Source organism: Oncorhynchus keta, unplaced genomic scaffold, assembly GCF_023373465.1.
Source record: "Oncorhynchus keta strain PuntledgeMale-10-30-2019 unplaced genomic scaffold, Oket_V2 Un_contig_6213_pilon_pilon, whole genome shotgun sequence".
Taxonomy (NCBI): Eukaryota; Metazoa; Chordata; class Actinopteri; order Salmoniformes; family Salmonidae; genus Oncorhynchus; species Oncorhynchus keta.
The window spans coordinates 1-22780 of NW_026288737.1; the positions used below are offsets into that span (position 1 = coordinate 1).

Consider the following 22780-nt stretch of genomic DNA (forward strand, 5'->3'; position numbering starts at 1 on the left):
TGTCTGCTTCCCCAGGGCTACAGTGGTGGAACCCTGTCTGTTTCCAGGGCTCAGTGGTGGTGTAACCTGTCTGTTTCCCCAGTGGTAACCTGTCTCACGAGGGCTACAGTGGTGGTAACCCTGTCTGCTTCCCAGGGCTACAGTGGTGGTAACCCTGTCTGCTTCCCCAGGGCTACAGTGGTGGTAACCTTGTCTGCTTCCCAGGGTACAGTGGTGGTAACCTTGTCTGCTTCCCCCAGTAACCTTGGCTACAGTGGTGGTAACCTTGTCTGCTTCCCCAGGGTACAGTGGTGGTAACCTTGTCTGTTTCCCCAGGTACAGTGGTGGTAACCCTGTCTGTTTCCCCCAGGTCTTCAGTGGTGGTAACCCTGTCTGTTTCCCCAGGTCTTCAGTGGTGGTAACCCTGTCTGTTTCCCCAGGTCTTCAGTGGTGGTAACCCTGTCTGTTTCCCCAGGCTACATTGGTGGTAATGTCTGCTTCCCCAGGGTCATTGGCTTCCCCAGGGCTATACAGTGGTGGTAACCCTGTCTGCTTCCCCCAGGGCTACAGTAGTGGTAACCTTGTCTGAATTAACAAGCTGCTGTTGTCTTCTGATCCATAGTATCACTTTCTTTTGATTAGTTATTATCAAGCCAAGAGCTTGGGACTTTAAGGTTCTATCTGCATATTTGTTAGATGTATGTTATTGACATAGCCTTGTTCTGTTCAATGTTCTCTACCTATACAGTACTCTAAATACCTCACAATTGATGTTGTTACGTTCAAAAGAATAGAAGATAAAAAATAGCTGACAAAATTCAATGCCAATTATCTCCGAATCATCTTTTTGCAGATAGAACCTAGTCCCAAGTTCTCAAAGGAATATAAGAGCCTAACACTGCACCAGGAGATTTGGTATTAGTCCATTTTTATTTTTTATTTATTTTTTATTTTCACCTTTATTTAACCAGGTAGGTCAGTTGAGAACATGTTCTCATTTACAACTGCGACCTGGCCAAGATAAAGCAAAGCAATGCGACACAAACAACAACACAGAGTTAAGTATGGAATAAACAAACATACAGTCAATAGCACAATAGAAAAGTCTATATACAGTGTGTGCAAATGAGGTAAGATAAGGGAGGTAAGGCAATAAATAGGCCATAGTAGTGAAATAATTACAATTTAGCAATTAAACACCGGAGTGACAGATGTGCAGAAGATGAATGTCCAACAGGGGTGCAAAGGAGCAAAAAAAAAAAACAGTATGGGGATGAGGTAGTTGAATGGGCTATTTACAGATGGGCTATGTACAGGTGCAGTGATCTGTGAGCTGCTCTGACAGCTGGTGCTTAAAGTTAGAGAGGGGATATGAGTCTCCAGCTTCAGTGATTTTGCAGTTCGTTTCCAGTCATTGGCAGCAGAGAACTGGAAGGAAAGACGGCTAAAGGGGAATTGGCTGTGGGGATGAGCAGTGAAATATACCTGCTGGAGCGTGTGCTACGGGTGGGTGTTGTTATGGTGACCAGTGAAATATACCTGCTGGAGCGGGTGGGTGCTGTTATGGTGCTACCTGCTGGAGCGTGTGGAGTGTTGTTATAGTGACCAGTGAGATATACCTGCTGGAGCGTGTGCTACAGGTGGGTGCTGTTATGGTGACCAGTGAGATACCTGCTGGAGCGCGTACTACGGGTGGGTGTTGTTATGGTGACCAGTGAGATATACCTGCTGGAGCGTGTGCTACGGGTGGGTGTTGTTATGGAGACCAGTGAAATATACCTGCTGGAGCGTGCTACGGGTGGGTGTTGTTATGGTGACCAGTGAGATATACCTGCTGGAGCGTGTGCTACGGGTGGGTGTTGTTATGGTGACCAGTGAGATATACCTGCTGGAGCGCGTGCTACGGGTGGGTGTTGTTATGGTGACCAGTGAGATATACCTGCTGGAGCGTGTGCTACAGGTGGGTGCTGTTATGGTGACCAGTGAGATATACCTGCTGGAGCGCGTGCCACGGGTGGGTGTTGTTATGGTGACCAGTGAGATATACCTGCTGGAGCGTGTGCTACGGGTGGGTGTTGTTATGGAGACCAGTGAGATATACCTGCTGGAGCATGGTGCGTGAAATATACCTGCGGGTGGGTGTTATGGTGACCAGTGAAATATACCTGCTGGAGCGCGTGCTACGGGTGGGTGTTGTTATGGTGACCAGTGAGATATACCTGCTGGAGCGCGTGCTACGGGTGGGTGTTGTTATGGTGACCAGTGAGATATACCTGCTGGAGCGTGTGCTACGGGTGGGTGTTGTTATGGAGACCAGTGAGATATACCTGCTGGAGCGCTGTGCTAGGGGTGGGTGTTGTTATGGTGACCAGTGAGATATACCTGCTGGGAGGCGCGTGCTACGGGTGGGTGTTATGGTGACCAGTGAAATATACCTGCTGGAGCGCATGCTACGGGTGGGTGTTGTTATGGTGACCAGTGAAATATACCTGCTGGAGCGTGTGCTACGGGTGGGTGTTGTTATGGTGACCAGTGAAATATACCTGCTGGAGTGCATGCTACGGGTGGGTGTTGTTATGGTGACCAGTGAGATATACCTGCTGGAGCGCATGCTACGGGTGGGTGTTGTTATGGGTGACCAGTGAAATATACCTGCTGGAGTGCATGCTACGGGTGGGTGTTGTTATGGTGACCAGTGAGATATACCTGCTGGAGCGCGTGCTACGGGTGGGTGTTGTTATGGTGACCAGTGAGATATACCTGCTGGAGCGCGTGCTACGGGTGGGTGTTGTTATGGTGACCAGTGAGATATACCTGCTGGAGCGCGTGCTACGGGTGGGTGTTGTTATGGTGACCAGTGAGATATACCTGCTGGAGCGCGTGCTACGGGTGGGTGTTGTTATGGTGACCAGTGAAATATACCTGCTGGAGCGCGTGCTACGGGTGGGTGTTGTTATGGTGACCAGTGAAATATACCTGCTGGTGCGTGTGCTACAGGTGGGTGTTGTTATGGTGACCAGTGAGCTTAGATAAGGTGGGGGCTTTACCTAGCAATGACTTATAGATGACCTGGAGCCAGTGGGTTTGGCAACGAATATAAAGCAAGAGCCAGCCAACAAGAGCATACAAGTCGCAGTGGTGGTTAGTATATGGGGCTTTGGTGACAAAATGGATTTCACTGTGATAGACTGCATCCAATTTGCTGAGTAGAGTGTTGAACACTATTTTGTAAATGACATCGCCGAAGTCAAGGATCGGTAGGATAGTCAGTTTTACGAGATTATGTTTGGCAGCATGAGTGAAGGATGCTTTGTTGTGAAATAGGCCCGATTCTAGATTTAATTTTGAATTGGAGATGCTTAATGTCAGTCAGGAAGGAGAGTTTACAGTCTAACCAGACAACTAGGTATTTGTAGTTATTGAATATTCTATGTCAGAACCGTCCAGAGTAGTAATGCTGGACAGGTGTGCAGGTGCGGGCAGCGATCGGTTGAAGAGCATGCATTTAGCTTTACTTGCATTTAAGAGCAGTTGGAGGCCACGGAAGGAGAGTTGTATGGCATTGAAGCTCGTTTGGAGGTTAGTTAACACAGTGTCCAAAGAAGGGCCAGATATATACAGAATGGTGTCGTCTGTGTAGAGTTGGATCATAGAATCACTAGCAGCAAGAGCTTGATTGAGATCATCACTTCACATCTCACAGATCTCATTTACCTTGACGGTCTAATTGGAGGGTTGAGATTAATTAGGTGATTGCTGGACAGGAAAATGCTATCATATCCTGTCTGGTGTGCTCATCAAATCAGCATGGGATAATTAGCAGCAGTTTGACAGCTGTGGGGGCGGAGGGCTTCTAAAGGAACAAAGAGCCTCGTGATAATCAAGTTTCCTGAATGTACAGTGTTTGGGGATGTTTGTGTGTATTTGTAAATAAAGTAGATGAAGTATGTGTGTGTGCGCGTGCGTGTGCTGAATGATGAGTGACGACTCCTGTAATCACTGTGATATGTGTGTTTGTCTCCCTCGCAGAACACTCGCCACACACACACACACCATGAGCAACATCTATGAGTCTGCGGCCAACACCCTTGGTCTGTTCAACAGCCCGTGCCTGGCCAAAGTGGAGCTGCGGGTGACCTGCAAGGGCATCTCAGACCGGGACGCCCCTGTCCAAGCCAGACCCCTGCGTCCTCATCAAAATGCAGTCCCACGGACAGTGGCTGGAGGTAAGTGGCCTCTCACTCTGTTCTGACAAGTAATTAACATTGCAGTGCCAGTCTTATTACAACTTGCAATATAAGAGCCATCTTCAATGTTAAAAGTGGTGTAATGTTTAAGGGTCAATTGGAGGATATGTCCTGTAGATGGTTCTGTTCAATCCTAAATCCCCTCAGGTTCTCTTTGAGTGAGATAGATCTCAACATGTGATTACAGATGACTACATGGACTTTCTGAAGAGTTGGAGATACAGGAAGAAGTCTCATTATTCTGTATGTTGAATCAAAGACATTGGCTTACTAACGGACTGAGATGTTTCCTTCTCTTACTATCCCTTATGTGTTTTTAAATGTTGATTTGGTTCACCTCAAGGATGTGGAATATACAGTATTACCAGCTATGAGGTTTGCCTAGTACATGGATATGAATTTCTGAATGCTTCACCAAATAAGCAAGAGGATTCTGTCAAAAGAGATATTTATTCACAGGAAATGCATTTGCATAATGAAGCTATTTGCTGGGTAAAGAAAAAAGAAACTCAAAAAAGTCTTAATCAATGTGTTTACCAAACCAAAATGAGGTACCAATCAACCCTCCAAAACTGATGATTGGACATTACATCCGTGTTAACATTTAGTCATCAGACTCCCTCTTATCCAGAGCTACTTACAGTTAGTGCATTCATCTTAAGATACAGTGCCTTCAGAATGCATTCACACCTCTTGATTTTCACACATTTTGTTGTGTTACAAAGTGAGACTAAAATAGATTTAATTGTCATTTTCTGTCAGATCTACAAATGCTCTGTAATTACGTGTTCACCCCCTGAGGGCTACTGTGGAATCACCTTTGCACACTGGGATTATACAATGTTTGCACATTATTCTTTAAAAATTATTCAAGCTCTGTCATGTTGGTTGTTGATCATGGCTAGTCAGCCATTGTCATGTCTTGCCATAGATTTTTAAGCTGATTTAAGTCAGACCTAGGCCACTGAGGAACATTCAATGTTGTCTTGGTACACAACTCCAGTGTATATTTGGCTTTGTGTTTAGGTTGTCCTGCTGAAAGGTGAATTTGTCTCCCAGTGTCTGGTGGAAAGCAGAGTGAATCAGGGTTTCCTCTAGGATTTGTTCTGTGTTTAGCTCTATTCCATTTCTTTTTATCCTAAAAACTCCCTAGTCCTTGAATGACAAGCATACCCACAACATGATGCAGCCACCACCATGCTTGAAAATATGAAGAGAGGTATTCAGTGATATGTTGTGCTGATTTGCCCCAAACATAACATTTTCTATTCAGGACATAAAGTTAATTTCTTTGCCACATTTTTTTGCAGTTTTACTTAGACTGCAAACAGTTTTGAATATTTTTTTATTCTGTACAGGCTTCATTCTTTTCCCTGACAATTAGGTTAGTATTATGGAGTAACAACAATGTGGTTGATCCATCCTCAGCTTTCTCCCATCACAGCCATTAAACTCTGAAGCTGTTTTTTTAGTCACCATTGGCCTGATGGTGAAATCCCTGAGCGGTTTCCTTCTTCTCTGGAAACTGAGTTTGAAAGGATGCCTGTATCTTTGTAATGACTGGGTGTATTGATACACCATCAAAGGTGTAATTAATAACTTCACGATGAGCAAAGGGATATTCAGTGTCTGCTTTATGATTTTTTCCCCATCTACCAATAGCTGCTCTTCTCTGCGAGGTATTGCAATACCTCTCTGGTCTTTGTGATTGAATCTGTGTTTGAATGAATAGCTTGACTGAGGGACCTTATAGCTATTTGTATGTGTGGAGTCCATGCAACGTATTATGTGACTTGTTAATTAAGCAAATGCTTACTCTTGAAATGATTTAGGCTTGTCATAACAAAGAGTTTGATACTCATTGACTCAAGCTAGGTGAGACAACAACACATCACAATCTTGTCAAGTACATTTTCTCTGAACAAAGTATTTTAGGAAAAGAGAAGTGCCCTGTTGGAGTAATTTCAGATACTCTTCAAAGAGGTAGGGTTTGTGATGTTTTTGGGAGATGGGCAGGGACTCCGCTTTCCTGACTTTAGGGAAGCTTGTTGTGGCTGCCAGTGACCATGACAACAAAGCAGATGGTTGATCTCTATTTGTCCCTTAATCCAATTACTCCAGTTTTAATTGTGCCATTGATTTGTTCCATTGATTTGTTCCATTGATTTTTTTATTAACTGGTTGTCCATCTGGAGACACAAATTAGCATTGTACTGCAGATGTGCCATGACGGCTCCAACGCGCCGTGCTGTGTGTTGTGTCACTCAACAACATATTTACTAGTGCTGCTCTCCTGTGGACTTCATGTCTGGTTAGAGATAATGCAATTGCCTTGCAAAAGTATTCATCCCCCTTGACGTTTTCCTATTTTGTTGCCTATTGAACCTGTACTTTAAATGGATTTTTATTTTCATTTCATGTAATGGACATAAACAAAATAGTCCAAATTGGTGAAGTGAAATGAAAAAAATTACATATATTTATTTATATATATATATATTTTTTTAAATATGAAGGAAAAAAATTGAAAAAATAAAATAAATATTTAAACAGAAAAGTGGTGCATGCATATGTATTCAACCTTTGCTATGAAGCCCCTATATAAGATCTGGTACAACCAATTACCTTCAGAAGTCACATAGTTCGTTAAATAATGTGCATTTGTGTGCAATCTAAGTGTCACATGATCTCAGTATATATACACCTGTTCCGAAAGGCCCCAGAGTCCGCAACACCACTAAGCAAGGGGCACCACCAAGCAAGCGGCACCATGAAGACCTAGGAGCTCTCCAAACAGGTCAGGGACTAAGTTGTGGAGAAGTACAGATCAGGGTTAGGTTATAAAAAAATATCAGATACTTTGAACATCCCACGGAGCACCATTAAATCCATTATTCAAAAATGGAAAGAATATGGCACCACAACAAACCTGCCAAGAGAGGGCCGCCCACCAAAACTTACGGACCAGGCAAGGAGGGCATTAATCCGAGAGGCAACAAAGAGACCAAACATAACTCTGAAGGAGCTGCAAAGCTCCACAGCAGAGACTGGAGTATCTGTCCATAGGTCCACTTTAAGCCATACACTCCACAGAGCTGGGCTTTACGGATGAGTGGCCAGAAAAAAGCCTATTGCTTAACCTGTTGAGTGTAGGGGGCAGTATTTTGACGTTTGGATGAAAAACTAGAGACACTGTCATTAGTAAACACTATAGTTTACTGTTAAGAGACACCATCATTAATAAACACTATTTAAAAGACAACATCATTAATAAACACTATTTAGAGACGCTGTCATTAATAAACACTATAATTTACTGTTAAGAGACACCATCATTAATATACACTATTTAGAGACACTGTCATTAGTAAACACTATATTTTACTGTTAAGAGACACCATCATTAATAAACACTATAGTTTACTGTTAGAGACACCATCATTAATAAACACTATTTAGAGACACTGTCATTAGTAAACACTATAGTTTACTGTTAAGAGACACCATCATTAATAAACACTATAGTTTACTGTTAAGAGACACCATCATTAATAAACACTATAGTTTACTGTTAAGAGACACCATCATTAATAAACACTATTTAGAGACACTGTCATTAGTAAACACTATAGTTTACTGTTAAGAGACACCATCATTAATAAACACTATTTAAAAGACACCATCATTAATAAACACTATAGTTTACTGTTAAGAGACACCATCATTAATAAACACTATAGTTTACTGTTAAGAGACACCATCATTAATAAACACTATAGTTTACTGTTAAGAGACAACATCATTAATAAACACTATAGTTTACTGTCAAGAGGCACCATCATTAATAAACACTATAGTTTACTGTTAAGAGACACCATCATTAATAAACACTATAGTTTACTGTTAAGAGACACCATCATTAATAAACACTATTTAGAGACACTGTCATTAGTAAACACTATACTTTACTGTTAAGAGACACCATCATTAATAAACACTATAGATTACTGTTAAGAGACACCATCATTAATAAACACTATAGTTTACTGTTAAGAGACAACATCATTAATAAACACTATAGTTTACTGTCAAGAGGCACCATCATTAATAAACACTATAGTTTACTGTTAAGAGACAACATCATTAATAAACACTATAGTTTACTGTTAAGAGACACCATCATTAATAAACACTATTTAAAAGACAACATAATTAATAAACACTATAATTTACTGTTAAGAGACACCATCATTAATAAACACTATAGTTTACTGTTAAGAGACACCATCATTAATAAACACTATAGTTTACTGTTAGAGACACCATCATTAATAAACACTATAGTTTACTGTTAAGAGACACCATCATTAATAAACACTATAGTTTACTGTTAAGAGACAACATCATTAATAAACACTATTTAAGAGATAACATCATTGAACAAACACTATATTTTGAACAAACACTATATTTTGCTATATATATAATAATAATAATAATATTAGTATCTGTAAATGTGGTATTTCAGTTTTTATTGTTTTTATACATTTTCAACAGTTTCTTTCTGAAAACTTGCTTTGTCATTATGGGGTATTGTGTGTAGATTGATGAGAGGGGAAAAAACAATGTAATCAATTTTAGGCTGTAACGTAACAAAATGTGTAAAAAATGAAGGGGTCTGAATACTTTCCTAATGCACCGTGCATCTGCCATCAGCACACATAACCATTTCTGAAAGTCTGCGTTCAGTGTAGAGGGTGTCATCCACTGCATATTAACGTTTTATGTCGGCTATGTCTTGTGTACAGCCCTTCATCTGTAGTGATAATGACAGTTCTTTCAGTAACACAGCTAAATCGTCCCTAGCCTTGTGTTTGTGTATTGTTAGCACTGAGACAGAGTATGGAGTTACAGATGTAGGATCTTAATTTGAGTCAGTTTGCTACAGCAGGAAAATAATCCTGCAGCAACAGGAAATGTGAATCATTATGTGTATTATAATGAATGGAATTTGTTTTGTAGAGGTTGACACATTTTTCGTAAGGGAGAATCAAATCGGAAATTTCAAAGTAGAAATTACAAACTTCCTCCTCAAATACACTACAAGTTTTAAATGTCCTGCATTGCATCTGTAGCCATGTTCTCTTCTGTAATTGACAGAGCAGAGGAATGCCCAAGAGCCATTTCAATTATGAAATGATGATTTAGCAGAGGAGATCAGGCACGCTAAGTACTAGCTCATTGATTTAGGTAGGACTGCGTTTGGGCTTCTGTCTCTGGTTGTAGAAGTATGTACCCTATGATTTCTGTTTACAATCAGCTTTCTATCTGCTCTGCTGACACGTTGAGGGAGTTTCTGTACGTGAACTGCCTATTCAACCTTCATTGTACACTGTAGTGTGTGAAACACATTCCGAGAAGTAGGGAATTTATGTTTGATATGGTTAATTCATATGGAGAACCAAACCTGAAAAAAAATGCACATATAAATACATAAATAAATCCACACATAATTAAAGAAATGAGCAAGGAAATGCAGAAATACTGATTAAAATGTATTCATTTTTTCTACATATCAGTATGTATTTCATTATTTTTCTTTGTATTGTCTAATTATTCAAACTTAATTTTTTTAATTAATTTTTATATTTATTAATTAATTCATTTACATATTTCTTCCTCCAATATTATAATGAGGGGGTGTCAATCAAATGGGGTGGTGGGTGGTGGTCTGTGGGTGGTGTCTAACACATGTTGGTTGATCAATGTCGGCGCGTTGCTCAACTGCTTGTGTTCGCTTCAGCACCACTCATGTGAAGCTAGCTACAAGAACGATTAGCCACAAATATATCATTTTTGGTTTGGCTTCAAAATAAAAGTCCCCATTGAAACTGCTGAAAACAGAAATAAATAGTGTAAACATGCCATATTTGAACTAGATAATGCTTTTGTTCAACAAAAGACAATAATTTTTTAATTTGCCCAAAAAATGTAGTCTGTTAATTAATTGGGATCGGTGTGTCCCACGCGGGACAGTTGAGCTAACGTTAGGCTAATGCGATTAGCATGATATTGTAAATAACAAGAACATTTCCCAGGACACAGACATGTCTTATATGGGTAGAAAGTAAAAATTCTTGTTGATCTAACTGCACTGTCAATTTACAGTAGCTATTACAGTGAAAGAATACCATACTATTGTTTGAGGAGAGTGCACAGTCATGTACTTGAAAATGTATCAATAAACCAATTAGGCACATTTGGGCAGACTTACATTTACATTTACATTTAAGTAATTTAGCAGACGCTCTTATCCAGAGCGACTTACAAATTGGTGCATTCACCTTATGACATCCAGTGGAACAGCCACTTTACAATAGTGCATCTAAATCTTTTAAGGGGTGGGGGTGAGAAGGATTACTTTATCCTATCCTAGGTATTCCTTAAAGAGGTGGGGTTTCAGGTGTCTCCGGAAGGTGGTGATTGACTCCGCTATCCTGGCGTCGTGAGGAGTTTGTTCCATCATTGGTGGGCCAGAGCAGCGAACAGTTTTGACTGGGCTGAGCGGGAACTGTACTTCCTCAGTGGTAGGGAGGCGAGCAGGCCAGAGGTGGATGAACGCAGTGCCCTTGTTTGGGTGTAGGGCCTGATCAGAGCCTGGAGGTACTGAGGTGCCGTTCCCCTCACAGCTCCGTAGGCAAGCACCATGGTCTTGTAGCGGATGCGAGCTTCAACTGGAAGCCAGTGGAGAGAGCGGAGGAGCGGGGTGACGTGGAGAGAACTTGGGAAGGTTGAACACCAGACGGGCTGCGGCGTTCTGGATGAGTTGTAGGGTTTAATGGCACAGGCAGGGAGCCCAGCCAACAGCGAGTTGCAGTAATCCAGACGGGAGATGACAAGTGCCTGGATTAGGACCTGCGCCGCTTCCTGTGGCGCAGACTTGATACAACATTTTGAACAGTAATGCAATGGTTCATTGGATCAGTCTAAAACGTTGTACATACACTGCTGCCATCTAGTGGCCAAAATCTAAATTTAGTCTAGAGTCCTAAGTCATATAATGGCCGTTCTCTTGCATTTCAAAGATGATGGAACAAAGAAATTAATAGAAAATGCATGTTTTTTATTTTATCTTTTACCAGATCTAATGTGTTATATTCTCCTACATTACTTTCACATTTCCACAAACTTCAAAGTGTTTCCTTGGTATCAAGAATACCAAATGGTATCAAGAATATGCATATCCTTGCTTCAGGGCCTGAGCTACAGGCAGTTAGATTTAGGTATGTTATTTTAGGCGAAAATTGAAAAAAGGGTCTGATCCTTAAGAGGATTTTTAAGAGTTCATACAAATATTGCTCATTTCACAAATGTAGGCTTATGTACTTTAAATGTTGGCTGCGATCCGCCAACCCAATCCCACAGAAGAAGAAGAAGAAGATGCACGTTTGGCTGCCGACTAAGTTGTCAGTGTGTTTATTTGAGCAAGATTGCACGTACGTTCAGCAAGTGAGTTGTGTGGTTTATTATCGGAGGGTTAATGCTACATTATGGTGATTGACTGCAAGCAATTACCTTCGGCCTAATTTCCTTGTTACATCTGTAACTGTATAGTACTTATGTAGATTTCCGATTTCCGAGTTTAAATGTATTTGGTGTATGTAAACTTCCGACTTCAACTGTATATTCAATGCACAGTATTGAACTTGCTAGATGTGGTAGGCTACGAGGCTCAACTCAGACCTGTGATCTTGTAGTTACCACTTACCAACCAATCAGCAGGCAGGACCTTACCTAATCCATTACTTAGTCTGGTAATAATAAATAAGTTCTGTTACACAAGTCTACTTTAAATCAATATTTCATTCTCATGCAATCTGTCAGAGACGGCAGTTAGCTTTCCAAGCGGTCTGTCAGTCTGTTTAAATGTATCCTAGAAACAAGCTCCCCAGTGTCCTGTGCCCTGGAAATGCCCCCAAATACCCCTCATTGCCCCTAAATTACCAGTGCCTGTGTCTCAGCTCGTCCATAGTGACCTAACAGTCCCAGAGGAGGTAATGCCAGCCCCAGCTACCCCTAGGTGGTTGGTTTATTTCAGCTTCCTCTCCACCCTAACCAGCCCACCTCTCTCCCCTTCTAGGTGCTTATTGTGTTCATGTTGTGGAAAATTGTCTTGTTAGCAGTCTCATTTCATGGGTCTCTAACAATTTCGTCTTTGTCTGTCCTGGTGGTGATTGTAGAGGTGATTGTAGGCTGGTTTCACCTGGGAGGTGATTTGATGGCCATCTTCACTGGTTAAGCCTAAAGTAGTGTTTCTTGTCATTTGATCCTGGACTCGCACCATCTATGAATACACCATTTTTAGCTGAACATTAATTACATACTAATTTTATGCCTCTGGTAAAGGCAACCAATTAATTGAAAGAGTCTTTGAATCATATTTCATCATTATTGTTAGACATATTTAATGGTACTAATTGGTTGAAATGACATTTTAAAGCCACCATCTTTCTTTTGGGGAATTGCCTTTAACTTCCACTATAGTCGTGACAGTATGCACCACAGCCTCTCTGGCATTATGGCTTAATAGTGGTTTGTAAAGTGGGGTCGTGGGGAAATTGCAGTGGGGTCGTCACACAGGTTTGAATACCACTGAACATTACTAGATGTACCAGGCTATTATGTGGTGGCATTTTATTGTTTTGGGCGACTTCAACACTATGCCCTGTGTAGTTAAGTATCATCATCATAACACTGTTCTCTGCCCTGTTCATGACCATAGAAATAGAACTAATTCTAATGATATGTTCATGACACTTTAATGCTGTGCCTGTGGAATGAAGTTGAGTCTCTTTAACGAAATGTCCTCGGGATTTTAATGAAGAGGGATTTCTCGACTTAGTTGGAGAGTGGTGCTCGACTCACAGTTGTTGCGAGCAGCTTCTTACCTTGTCTGTGGCCCAAGGGAATATATCATGGGCAGCCATCCATTCTGTAGGAGAAAGACTTCGCTGTTACACCCCTCCAATCAAAATAGAATGTGTGTGTGCTATCCAAGCGTAAGGTACGGTATGAATTAGGAATGGGAAGGCCGTCAGGTAGCCTTTACTTTAAACAAAAAAGTAATTGAAGGTTTCCTCGATCTTTGATATATTATTTACAACCCTGTCTATTTTTCTTTCAATTGGAAAAGGTTTGTGTGTGTGTGTGTCTGTGTGTGTCTGTGTGTGTGGTTGTCTGATATAGGGGTCTGTCTCCACAGTGAACTCACACTCCTCTGCAGATTGCCTGTCAGCCAGTGAGCTGAATGGGCCTGCAGTATCTGTTATCTCAAGTAATGCCACAGTCCGAATGCACACACACACACACACACACACATGCTCATTACAACAGGCATATGAGCCCATGTTTAGACAGATTTGAAAAAGGACAACGTTCCAACTATGCCGTAGTGGAATCCTTTGTCCTGACTTTCCCTTCCGTGCTCCTCCATTAATTGGCAACAGTGTTGCTGTGAATGTATCAGCTTGGAAGCCATATTTAAAGCTCAGAAATGCTTTCATGATTGGTTGTTATTTCTGCTTCTTCTGTACACATAGACAAGGGAACCTGAAAGAAGAACATGACGAAAACGAGAATGATTTGGAACTAAATGATTGATGAGGTGAAATGTTGAAGTTATTACACACACACACACACACACACACACACACACACACACACACACACACACACACACACACACACACACACACACACACACACACACACACACACACACACACACACACACACACACACACACAAACAAACAAACAGTAGCTTCTGCCTCTCTCTCTTTCATTTCGTCACACGAGTTGCACTCATCTAGAAAAGCGTTATTGCGATGGTGAAAAGAGCCTAATCATTTGTGAGCAGTGTAATCACCTCTGGAGCATTAAGTTACACTATCTGATGTAGGAGCGTGTCAGAACCCATTCAGACATCCCTGTCTGTAATGTGGCGATGAACAGACAGGATATTGGCATCCTGATGAAGCAGTACAGCCAAAGTGGGAACATTTGTCCTCCAGGTTCCAGTTTCAATGGTTTAAGAAATAATTTAGATGTTTCTGAAGGTTTCTGAGAAGCCCTAGTTTATAAACTAGTTGGTGGGACTATCACTAACTGTTTTGATCTCATGATGGTCAGTTATCTAGGGTCATCTGTTACCTGTAGTGGTTCATATGAGCAATGACATTAGCCTTTAAAATGACAAACTAATGAAGAGAAGAATTATTGTAGCTGCGGAGCACAGAGAAGGTTGAAATGGTAATGTATGCAGGGTGGCATTTCCCAGCTCCACCGTGTGCCCCCGTGGGTCCTCCATTCTGCACGAGAGTCATATGAGAAAAGGCTAACGTTGATTAGCCTCAGGGAAACTACCTCTAACCCGCAGCCTGCGCTCTGACTGCCTAATGTGGAGGTGGGAATGTGAAATAATATTGAATTATATTATGTGATATGAATGAAATCAAACCCAGTGGCCACCAATGGGAGAAGTGAAGAGGAGGAACTGAGGAGAAATGTGGGATACTAATATGGGCTTGGTTGGTTATTTTGTGTGGGTCACGGACCTATGTTGAAGAAGGAGAGAAAGATGAGAGACGTGAGAGAAAAATATATACACACCTCTCGCTCTCACCCTCCCTCTGCATCCGTTCCAGACAGCGTTGGAGCCTGGTTGGTCCCGCTGGGTTTCAGGGAGATTCCTCTGGGACAGTCGCTTGACATTTTTGGGCCTTCTGAAGTGCTTGCTGTAAAATCAGGTCTCTCTCCCTCCTCATATCAATGTTGGCACCATGGCAACACAACAATGAGGCTGAAGTGTTAGCGCGGTAGAGTCATTAAGCTTCACCGCACCAGAAGTACCCGGAAAAAGTGTATTTTTAGAGAGCAGCCTTTTAACAGGCTTGTCTGAGAAATGCAAATATCTGGTGTTAACACGCGTGGTGGAATAACTTCTCTTGTCAAAGTAGACCCTCCTTTCTTTTCCCATATCTCCTCCTCTCCTCTCCTCTCTCCCTCTCTTCATCTTAGACACCCTGCTCCTCCTCTCATCTCTCCCTCTCTTCATCTTAGAGACCCTGCTCCTCCTCTCATCTCTCCCTCTCTTCATCTAAGACACCCTGCTCCTCCTCTCCTCTCTCCCTCTCTTCATCTTAGAGACCCTCCTCTCCTCTCCTCTCCTCTCCTCTCCCTCTCCTCTCCTCCTCTCCTCTCCTCTCCTCTCCTCTCCTCTCCTCTCCTCTCCTCTCTCTTCAACTTAAAGACCCTGCTCCTCCTCTCTCCATCTCTTCATCTTAGAGACCCTGCTCCTCCTCTCCTCTCCTCTCCTCTCCTCTCCTCTCCTCCTCTCCTCTCATCTCTCCTCTCCTCTCTTATCTCTCTCCTCTACCTCTTCCTCTCTCCTCTCTCCTCTCTCCCTTCCTTTCTCATCACTCAAACTCTCTTCTTATCCTCATTTCCTCTCTCCTCTCCTCTCTCCTCTCTCCACTCTTCCCCTCTCCTCTCCTCTCCTCTCCTCTCCTCTCCTCTCCTCTCCTCTCTCTTCCTCTCTTCCTCTCTTCCTCTCTCTTCTCCTCTCCTTTCTACACTTTCTACTTTTCCACTCTTCCTGTCTCCTCTCTCCTCTCTCCACTCTCCTCTCTCCACTCTCCTCTCTCCTGTCTCCTCTCATCTCTCCTCTCTCCGCTCTTCCTCCTCTCCTCTCTTCCTCCTCTCCTCTCTTCACTCCTCTCTCCTCCTCTCTCCTCTCTTCCTCTCATCTCTCCTCTCATCACTTCCTCTCTCCTCTCTTCCTCCTCTCATCACTTCCTCTCTCCTCTCTTCCTCTCTCCTCTCCATCTTTTCCTCTGTTATATAATCATGCTCAATCTCCTCTCCTCTCCTTTGGTCTAGAGGGTGTATCATCTCTCCTCCCCTCTTCCTCTCATCTCTCCTCTCATCACTTACTCTCTCCTCTCCTCTCCACCTTTTCCTCTGTTATCTAATCATGTTCAATCTCCTCTCCTCTCCTTTGGTCTAGAGGGTGTTTCATCTCTCCTCCTCTCTTCCTCTCTCCTCTTCATCTTTTCCTCTGTTATCTAATCATGCTCAATCTCCTCTCCTCTCCTTTGGTCTAGAGGGTGTATCATCTCTCCTCCTCTCTTCCTCTCATCTCTCCTCTCATCACTTCCTCTCTCCTCTCTTCCTCTCTCCTCTTCATCTTTTCCTCTGTTATCTAATCATGCTCAATCTCCTCTCCTCTCCTTTGGTCTAGAGGGTGTATCATCTCTCCTCCTCTCTTCCTCTCATCTCTCCTCTCATCACTTACACTCTCCTCTCTCCTCTCCACCTTTTCCTCTGTTATCTAATCATGTTCAATCTCCTCTCCTCTCCTTTGGTCTAGAGGGTGTATCATCTCTCCTCCTCTCTTCCTCTCTCCTCCATCTTTTCCTCTGTTATCTAATCATGCTCAATCTCCTCTCCTCTCCTTTGGTCTAGAGGGAGTATCATCTCTCCTCCTCTCTTCCTCTCTCCTCTCCACCTTTTCCTCTGTTATCTAATCATGTTCAATCTCCTCTCCTCTCCTTTGGTCTAGAGGGAGTATCATCTCTCCTCCTCTCTTCCTCTCTCCTCCATCTTTTCCTCTGTTATCTAATCATGCTCAATCTCCTCTCCTCTCCTTTGGTCTAGAGGGTGTATCATCTCTCCTCCTCTCTTCCTCTCTCCTCTCCACCTTTTCCTCTGTTATCTAATCATGTTCAATCTCCTCTCCTCTCCTTTGGTCTAGAGGGTGTATCATCTCTCCTCCTCTCTTCCTCTCTCCTCTCCATCTTTTCCTCTGTTATCTAATCATGTTCAATCTCCTCTCCTCTCCTTTGGTTTAGAGTGTAAGTAAGAAGATAGGATTGCAATATTTTTCATGCTATGTTCATATACTTTCCATTATTCTACTGGCTTTCAACTCAGAGGCTTTGTCCTATTGGTCTCTCTTGTATCTTCTTCCTGACCTGCATAATGGACCTGTTGCTCCAAGGTTCGTTCCCTCCTCTGTGACTCAGCCATGGAGAATATGAATGCAACGGCCTTATAAACTGAGCACCATTAACTTAACCAAACACCTGATCAGAATCTGAAAGAAGGTGCACTGTGATCAACCAGATGTTCAACAGACTCACTAGATCTCCCCATCAGTATGTTGGATGAAGTTCTGATAACAGGTGTTCATCCTGGCACTGTGGAGTCAGGAGGGGATCTGCTCATGTCTTCCTACTCTTTCTGTGCAATGTTGCATTCTGGGTAGGTGCCAGAGCTTGAGAATAAGGCAGATGTTGCTATGGTGACCAGGGAACATCTGTCTGGAGCTACTAAATGGGCTGGTGATGTTTTCACAACCTTTTCACCAGCCAGTGAGAGAGAGAGAGCCTGCTCTCAGGGAGAGATGGAGTGCAAAAGTGGCCCCTTTAGAAAATGTGTTTATTTTGTTCAATTAGGTACATTACAATTTTCCCTTTGTTAAATCTATGGTTTGCTTTCAAAGTCAGTGCAGTTGGACAGGTGTGGTCTGATGTCTAATACGTGGTACATTGGATCAAAGGGATTCACTGTGGAGGATCTAGAACACAGAGAGGCCTTTACTCGAGCCTTGTGCCACATGCCAGACCTCTAGATTCCCCTCTATAGGAGACACATGGCTATTACAAGAGGCTGACACAGAGAGGCCTTTACTCGAGCCTTGTGCCACATGCCAGACCTCTAGATTCCCTCTATAGGAGACACATGGCTATTACAAGAGGCTGACACAGAGAGGCCTTTACTCTAGCCTTGTGCCACATGCCAGACCTCTAGATTCCCTCTATAGGAGACACATGGCTATTACAAGAGGCTGACACAGAGAGTCCTTTACTCGAGCCTTGTGCCACATGCCAGACCTCTAGATTCCCCTCTATAGGAGACACATGGCTATTACAAGAGGCTGACACAGAGAGGCCTTTACTCGAGCCTTGTGCCACATGCCAGACCTCTAGATTCCCCTCTATAGGAGACACATGGCTATTACAAGAGGCTGACACAGAGAGGCCTTTACTCTAGCCTTGTGCCACATGCCAGACCTCTAGATTCCCCTCTATAGGAGACACATGGCTATTACAAGAGGCTGACACAGAGAGTCCTTTACTCGAGCCTTGTGCCACATGCCAGACCTCTAGATTCCCCTCTATAGGAGACACATGGCTATTACAAGAGGCTGACACAGAGAGGCCTTTACTCGAGCCTTGTGCCACATGCCAGACCTCTAGATTCCCCTCTATAGGAGACACATGGCTATTACAAGAGGCTGACACAGAGAGGCCTTTACTCGAGCCTTGTGCCACATGCCAGACCTCTAGATTCCCCTCTATAGGAGACACATGGCTATTACAAGAGGCTGACACAGAGAGGCCTTTACTCTAGCCTTGTGCCACATGCCAGACCTCTAGATTCCCCTCTATAGGAGACACATGGCTATTACAAGAGGCTGACACAGAGAGGCCTTTACTGAGCCTTGTGCCACATGCCAGACCTCTAGATTCCCTCTATAGGAGACACATGGCTATTACAAGAGGCTGACACAGAGAGGCCTTTACTGAGCCTTGTGCCACATGCCAGACCTCTAGATTCCCCTCTATAGGAGACACATGGCTATTACAAGAGGCTGACACAGAGAGGCCTTTACTCGAGCCTTGTGCCACATGCCAGACCTCTAGATTCCCCTCTATAGGAGACACATGGCTATTACAAGAGGCTGACACAGAGAGGCCTTTACTCGAGCCTTGTGCCACATGCCAGACCTCTAGATTCCCCTCTATAGGAGACACATGGCTATTACAAGAGGCTGACACAGAGAGTCCTTTACTCGAGCCTTGTGCCACATGCCAGACCTCTAGATTCCCCTCTATAGGAGACACATGGCTATTACAAGAGGCTGACACAGAGAGGCCTTTACTCGAGCCTTGTGCCACATGCCAGACCTCTAGATTCCCCTCTATAGGAGACACATGGCTATTACAAGAGGCTGACACAGAGAGTCCTTTACTCGAGCCTTGTGCCACATGCCAGACCTCTAGATTCCCCTCTATAGGAGACACATGGCTATTACAAGAGGCTGACACAGAGAGGCCTTTACTCTAGCCTTGTGCCACATGCCAGACCTCTAGATTCCCCTCTATAGGAGACACATGGCTATTACAAGAGGCTGACACAGAGAGGCCTTTACTCTAGCCTTGTGCCACATGCCAGACCTCTAGATTCCCCTCTATAGGAGACACATGGCTATTACAAGAGGCTGACACAGAGAGGCCTTTACTCGAGCCTTGTGCCACATGCCAGACCTCTAGATTCCCTCTATAGGAGACACATGGCTATTACAAGAGGCTGACACAGAGAGGCCTTTACTCGAGCCTTGTGCCACATGCCAGACCTCTAGATTCCCCTCTATAGGAGACACATGGCTATTACAAGAGGCTGACACAGAGAGGCCTTTACTCGAGCCTTGTGCCACATGCCAGACCTCTAGATTCCCCTCTATAGGAGACACATGGCTATTACAAGAGGCTGAGACAGAGAGGCCTTTACTCTAGCCTTGTGCCACATGCCAGACCTCTAGATTCCCCTCTATATGAGACACATGGCTATTACAAGAGGCTACCTGTACTCTGACACAAGCTGGCACATGAAAAGGGCACAGGACAAAGCAGATAAATGACAGACGACTATTTGGTGTTGCCATTGTATTCCACCATCAGGGACCACATGATTTGAGACATAACACAATGAATCTTGAAAACAGAGCAGGGGACCCAATGTTGGCAGATATCATTTATAGTACGAACACAGCATTGATCCCTTATGATATACAACTGAAAGGGAAACACAATTGAGTGACACATTCTATGAAATGGCCATCATGAATCCAGTAAAATGCTGACTTCAGTTCAGTCTGACACCCAGAAACAGACTGATACCAACACAGCTACCATTTTGGACACATGAACCCAGATCAATGTAAACTGAGCAGTACCAGAGGGATTCCTTGTCTGGGGGTTTCACAGAACAGACAAATGGGGTTGATTCAATTCAAGTGCATTTCTCCCTGAGTAGCAGCTTGCTCTCTGTCTGTTCTTCTACTATAGATCCTTCTATTGTTCTCTGTCTGTTCTTCTACTATAGATCCTTCTATTGTTCTCTGTTTGTTCTTCTAATATAGATCATTCTATTGCTCTCTGTCTGTTCTTCTACTATAGATCCTTCTATTGTTCTCTGTCTGTTTTTCTACTATAGATCCTTCTATTGCTCTCTGTCTGTTCTTTTACTATAGATGCTTCTATTGTTCTCTGTCTGTTCTTCTACTATAGATCCTTCTATTGCTCTCTGTCTGTTCTTCTACTATAGATCCTTCTATTGTTCTCTGTCTTACTGCCTGTTAGATCCTTCTATTGTTCTCTGTCTTACTGCCTGTTAGATCATTCGATTGTCCTCTGTCTTACTGCCTGTTAGATTATTCTATTGTTCTCTGTCTTACTGCCTGTTAGGTCCTTCTGTTGTCCTCTGTCTTACTGCCTGTTAGATCCTTCTATTGTTCTCTGTCTTACTGCCTGTTAGATCCTTCTATTGTTCTCTGTCTTACTGCCTGTTAGGTCCTTCTATTGTCCTCTGTCTTACTGTCTGTTAGATCCTTCTATTGTTCTCTGTCTTACTGCCTGTTAGATTATTCTATTGTTCTCTGTCTTACTGCCTGTTAGATCCTTCTTTTGTTCTCTGTCTTACTGTCTGTTAGATCCTTCTATTGTCCTCTTTCTTACTTTCTGTTAGGTCCTTCTATTGTTCTCTGTCTTACTGCCTGTTAGGTCATTCTATTGTTCTCTGTCTTACTGCCTGTTAGATCATTCTATTGTCCTCTGTCTTACTGCCTGTTAGATCCTTCTATTGTTCTCTGTCTTACTGCCTGTTAGATTATTCTATTGTTCTCTGTCTTACTGCCTGTTAGATCCTTCTTTTGTTCTCTGTCTTACTGTCTGTTAGATCCTTCTATTGTCCTCTTTCTTACTTTCTGTTAGGTCCTTCTATTGTTCTCTGTCTTACTGTCTGTTAGATCCTTCTATTGTTCTCTGTCTTACTGCCTGTTAGATCCTTCTATTGTTCTCTGTCTTACTGCCTGTTAGGTCCTTCTATTGTTCTCTGTCTTACTGCCTGTTAGGTCCTTCTATTGTTCTCTGTCTTACTGCCTGTTAGATCCTTCTATTGTTCTCTGTCTTACTGCCTGTTAGATCCTTCTATTGTTCTCTGTCTTACTGCCTGTTAGGTCCTTCTATTGTCCTCTTTCTTACTGCCTGTTAGATCCTTCTATTGTTCTCCGTCTTACTGTCTGTTAGGTCCTTCTATTGTTCTCTGTCTTACTGCCTGTTAGATCCTTCTATTGTTCTCTGTCTGACTGCCTGTTAGGTCCTTCTATTGTTCTCTGTCTGACTGCCTGTTAGATCCTTCTATTGTCCTCTTTCTTACTTTCTGTTAGATCCTTCTATTGTTCTCTGTCTTACTGCCTGTTAGATCCTTCTATTGCCCTCTGTCTTACTGCCTGTTAGATCCTTCTATTGTTCTCTGTCTTACTTTCTGTTAGATCCTTCTATTGTTCTCTGTCTTACTGCCTGTTAGATCCTTCTATTGTTCTCTGTCTTCCTGCCTGTTAGATCCTTCTTTTGTTCTCTGTCTTACTGTCTGTTAGATCCTTCTATTGTTCTCCGTCTTACTGTCTGTTAGATCCTTCTATTGTTCTCTGTCTTACTGCCTGTTAGGTCCTTCTATTGTTCTCTGTCTTACTGCCTGTTAGATCCTTCTATTGTTCTCTGTCTTACTGCCTGTTAGGTCCTTCTATTGTCCTCTTTCTTACTGCCTGTTAGATCCTTCTATTGTTCTCCGTCTTACTGTCTGTTAGGTCCTTCTATTGTTCTCTGTCTTACTGCCTGTTAGATCCTTCTATTGTTCTCTGTCTTACTGCCTGTTAGGTCCTTCTATTGTTCTCTGTCTGACTGCCTGTTAAGTCCTTCTATTGTCTTCTTTCTTACTGTCTGTTAGGTCCTTCTATTGTTCTCTGTCTTACTGCCTGTTAGATCCTTCTATTGTCCCCTTTCTTACTTTCTGTTAGATCCTTCTATTGTTCTCTGTCTTACTGCCTGTTAGATCCTTCTATTGTTCTCTGTCTTCCTGCCTGTTAGATCCTTCTATTGTTCTCCATCTTACTGTCTCTTAGGTCCTTCTATTGTTCTCTGTCTTACTGCCTGTTAGGTCTGTTAGTCTGGCACTAGATCTCAATACTTCTACTTAACAGCCAGATGGCACTGCCAAGAAAGACCTCTCAGCAGCCAATTAAAGCCTGCCTGAAGCTAAATTGCTGAACCCAAAAAAATGCAACACTACAATAGATATCATTATTTCTGCATTGTGTCCTTCTCCCCTCAGACTAACACTATCAGAATATACCAGTGGCAGCCGGTGCCA

General features: G+C 42.9%; 1 protein-coding gene and 1 pseudogene across 1 annotated transcript; one reads left to right on the top strand and one right to left on the bottom strand.

Moving 5' to 3' along the window:
• Positions 1-1772: 1772 nt before the first annotated feature.
• LOC127925756 (histone H3.v1-like) lies at positions 1773-2596 on the bottom strand (the record flags this gene model as incomplete). Its single annotated transcript, XM_052510882.1, has 3 exons — positions 2469-2596; positions 2145-2252; positions 1773-1918 (listed from the first exon to the last, which is right to left on the bottom strand). Coding segments are annotated over exons 1-3 (376 nt in total), but the record flags the coding sequence as incomplete, so codon positions are not given.
• Positions 2597-4012: 1416 nt separating this feature from the next.
• LOC127925754 (copine-4-like) overlaps positions 4013-22780 on the top strand; it is a 109530-nt pseudogene continuing 90762 nt past the window's right edge.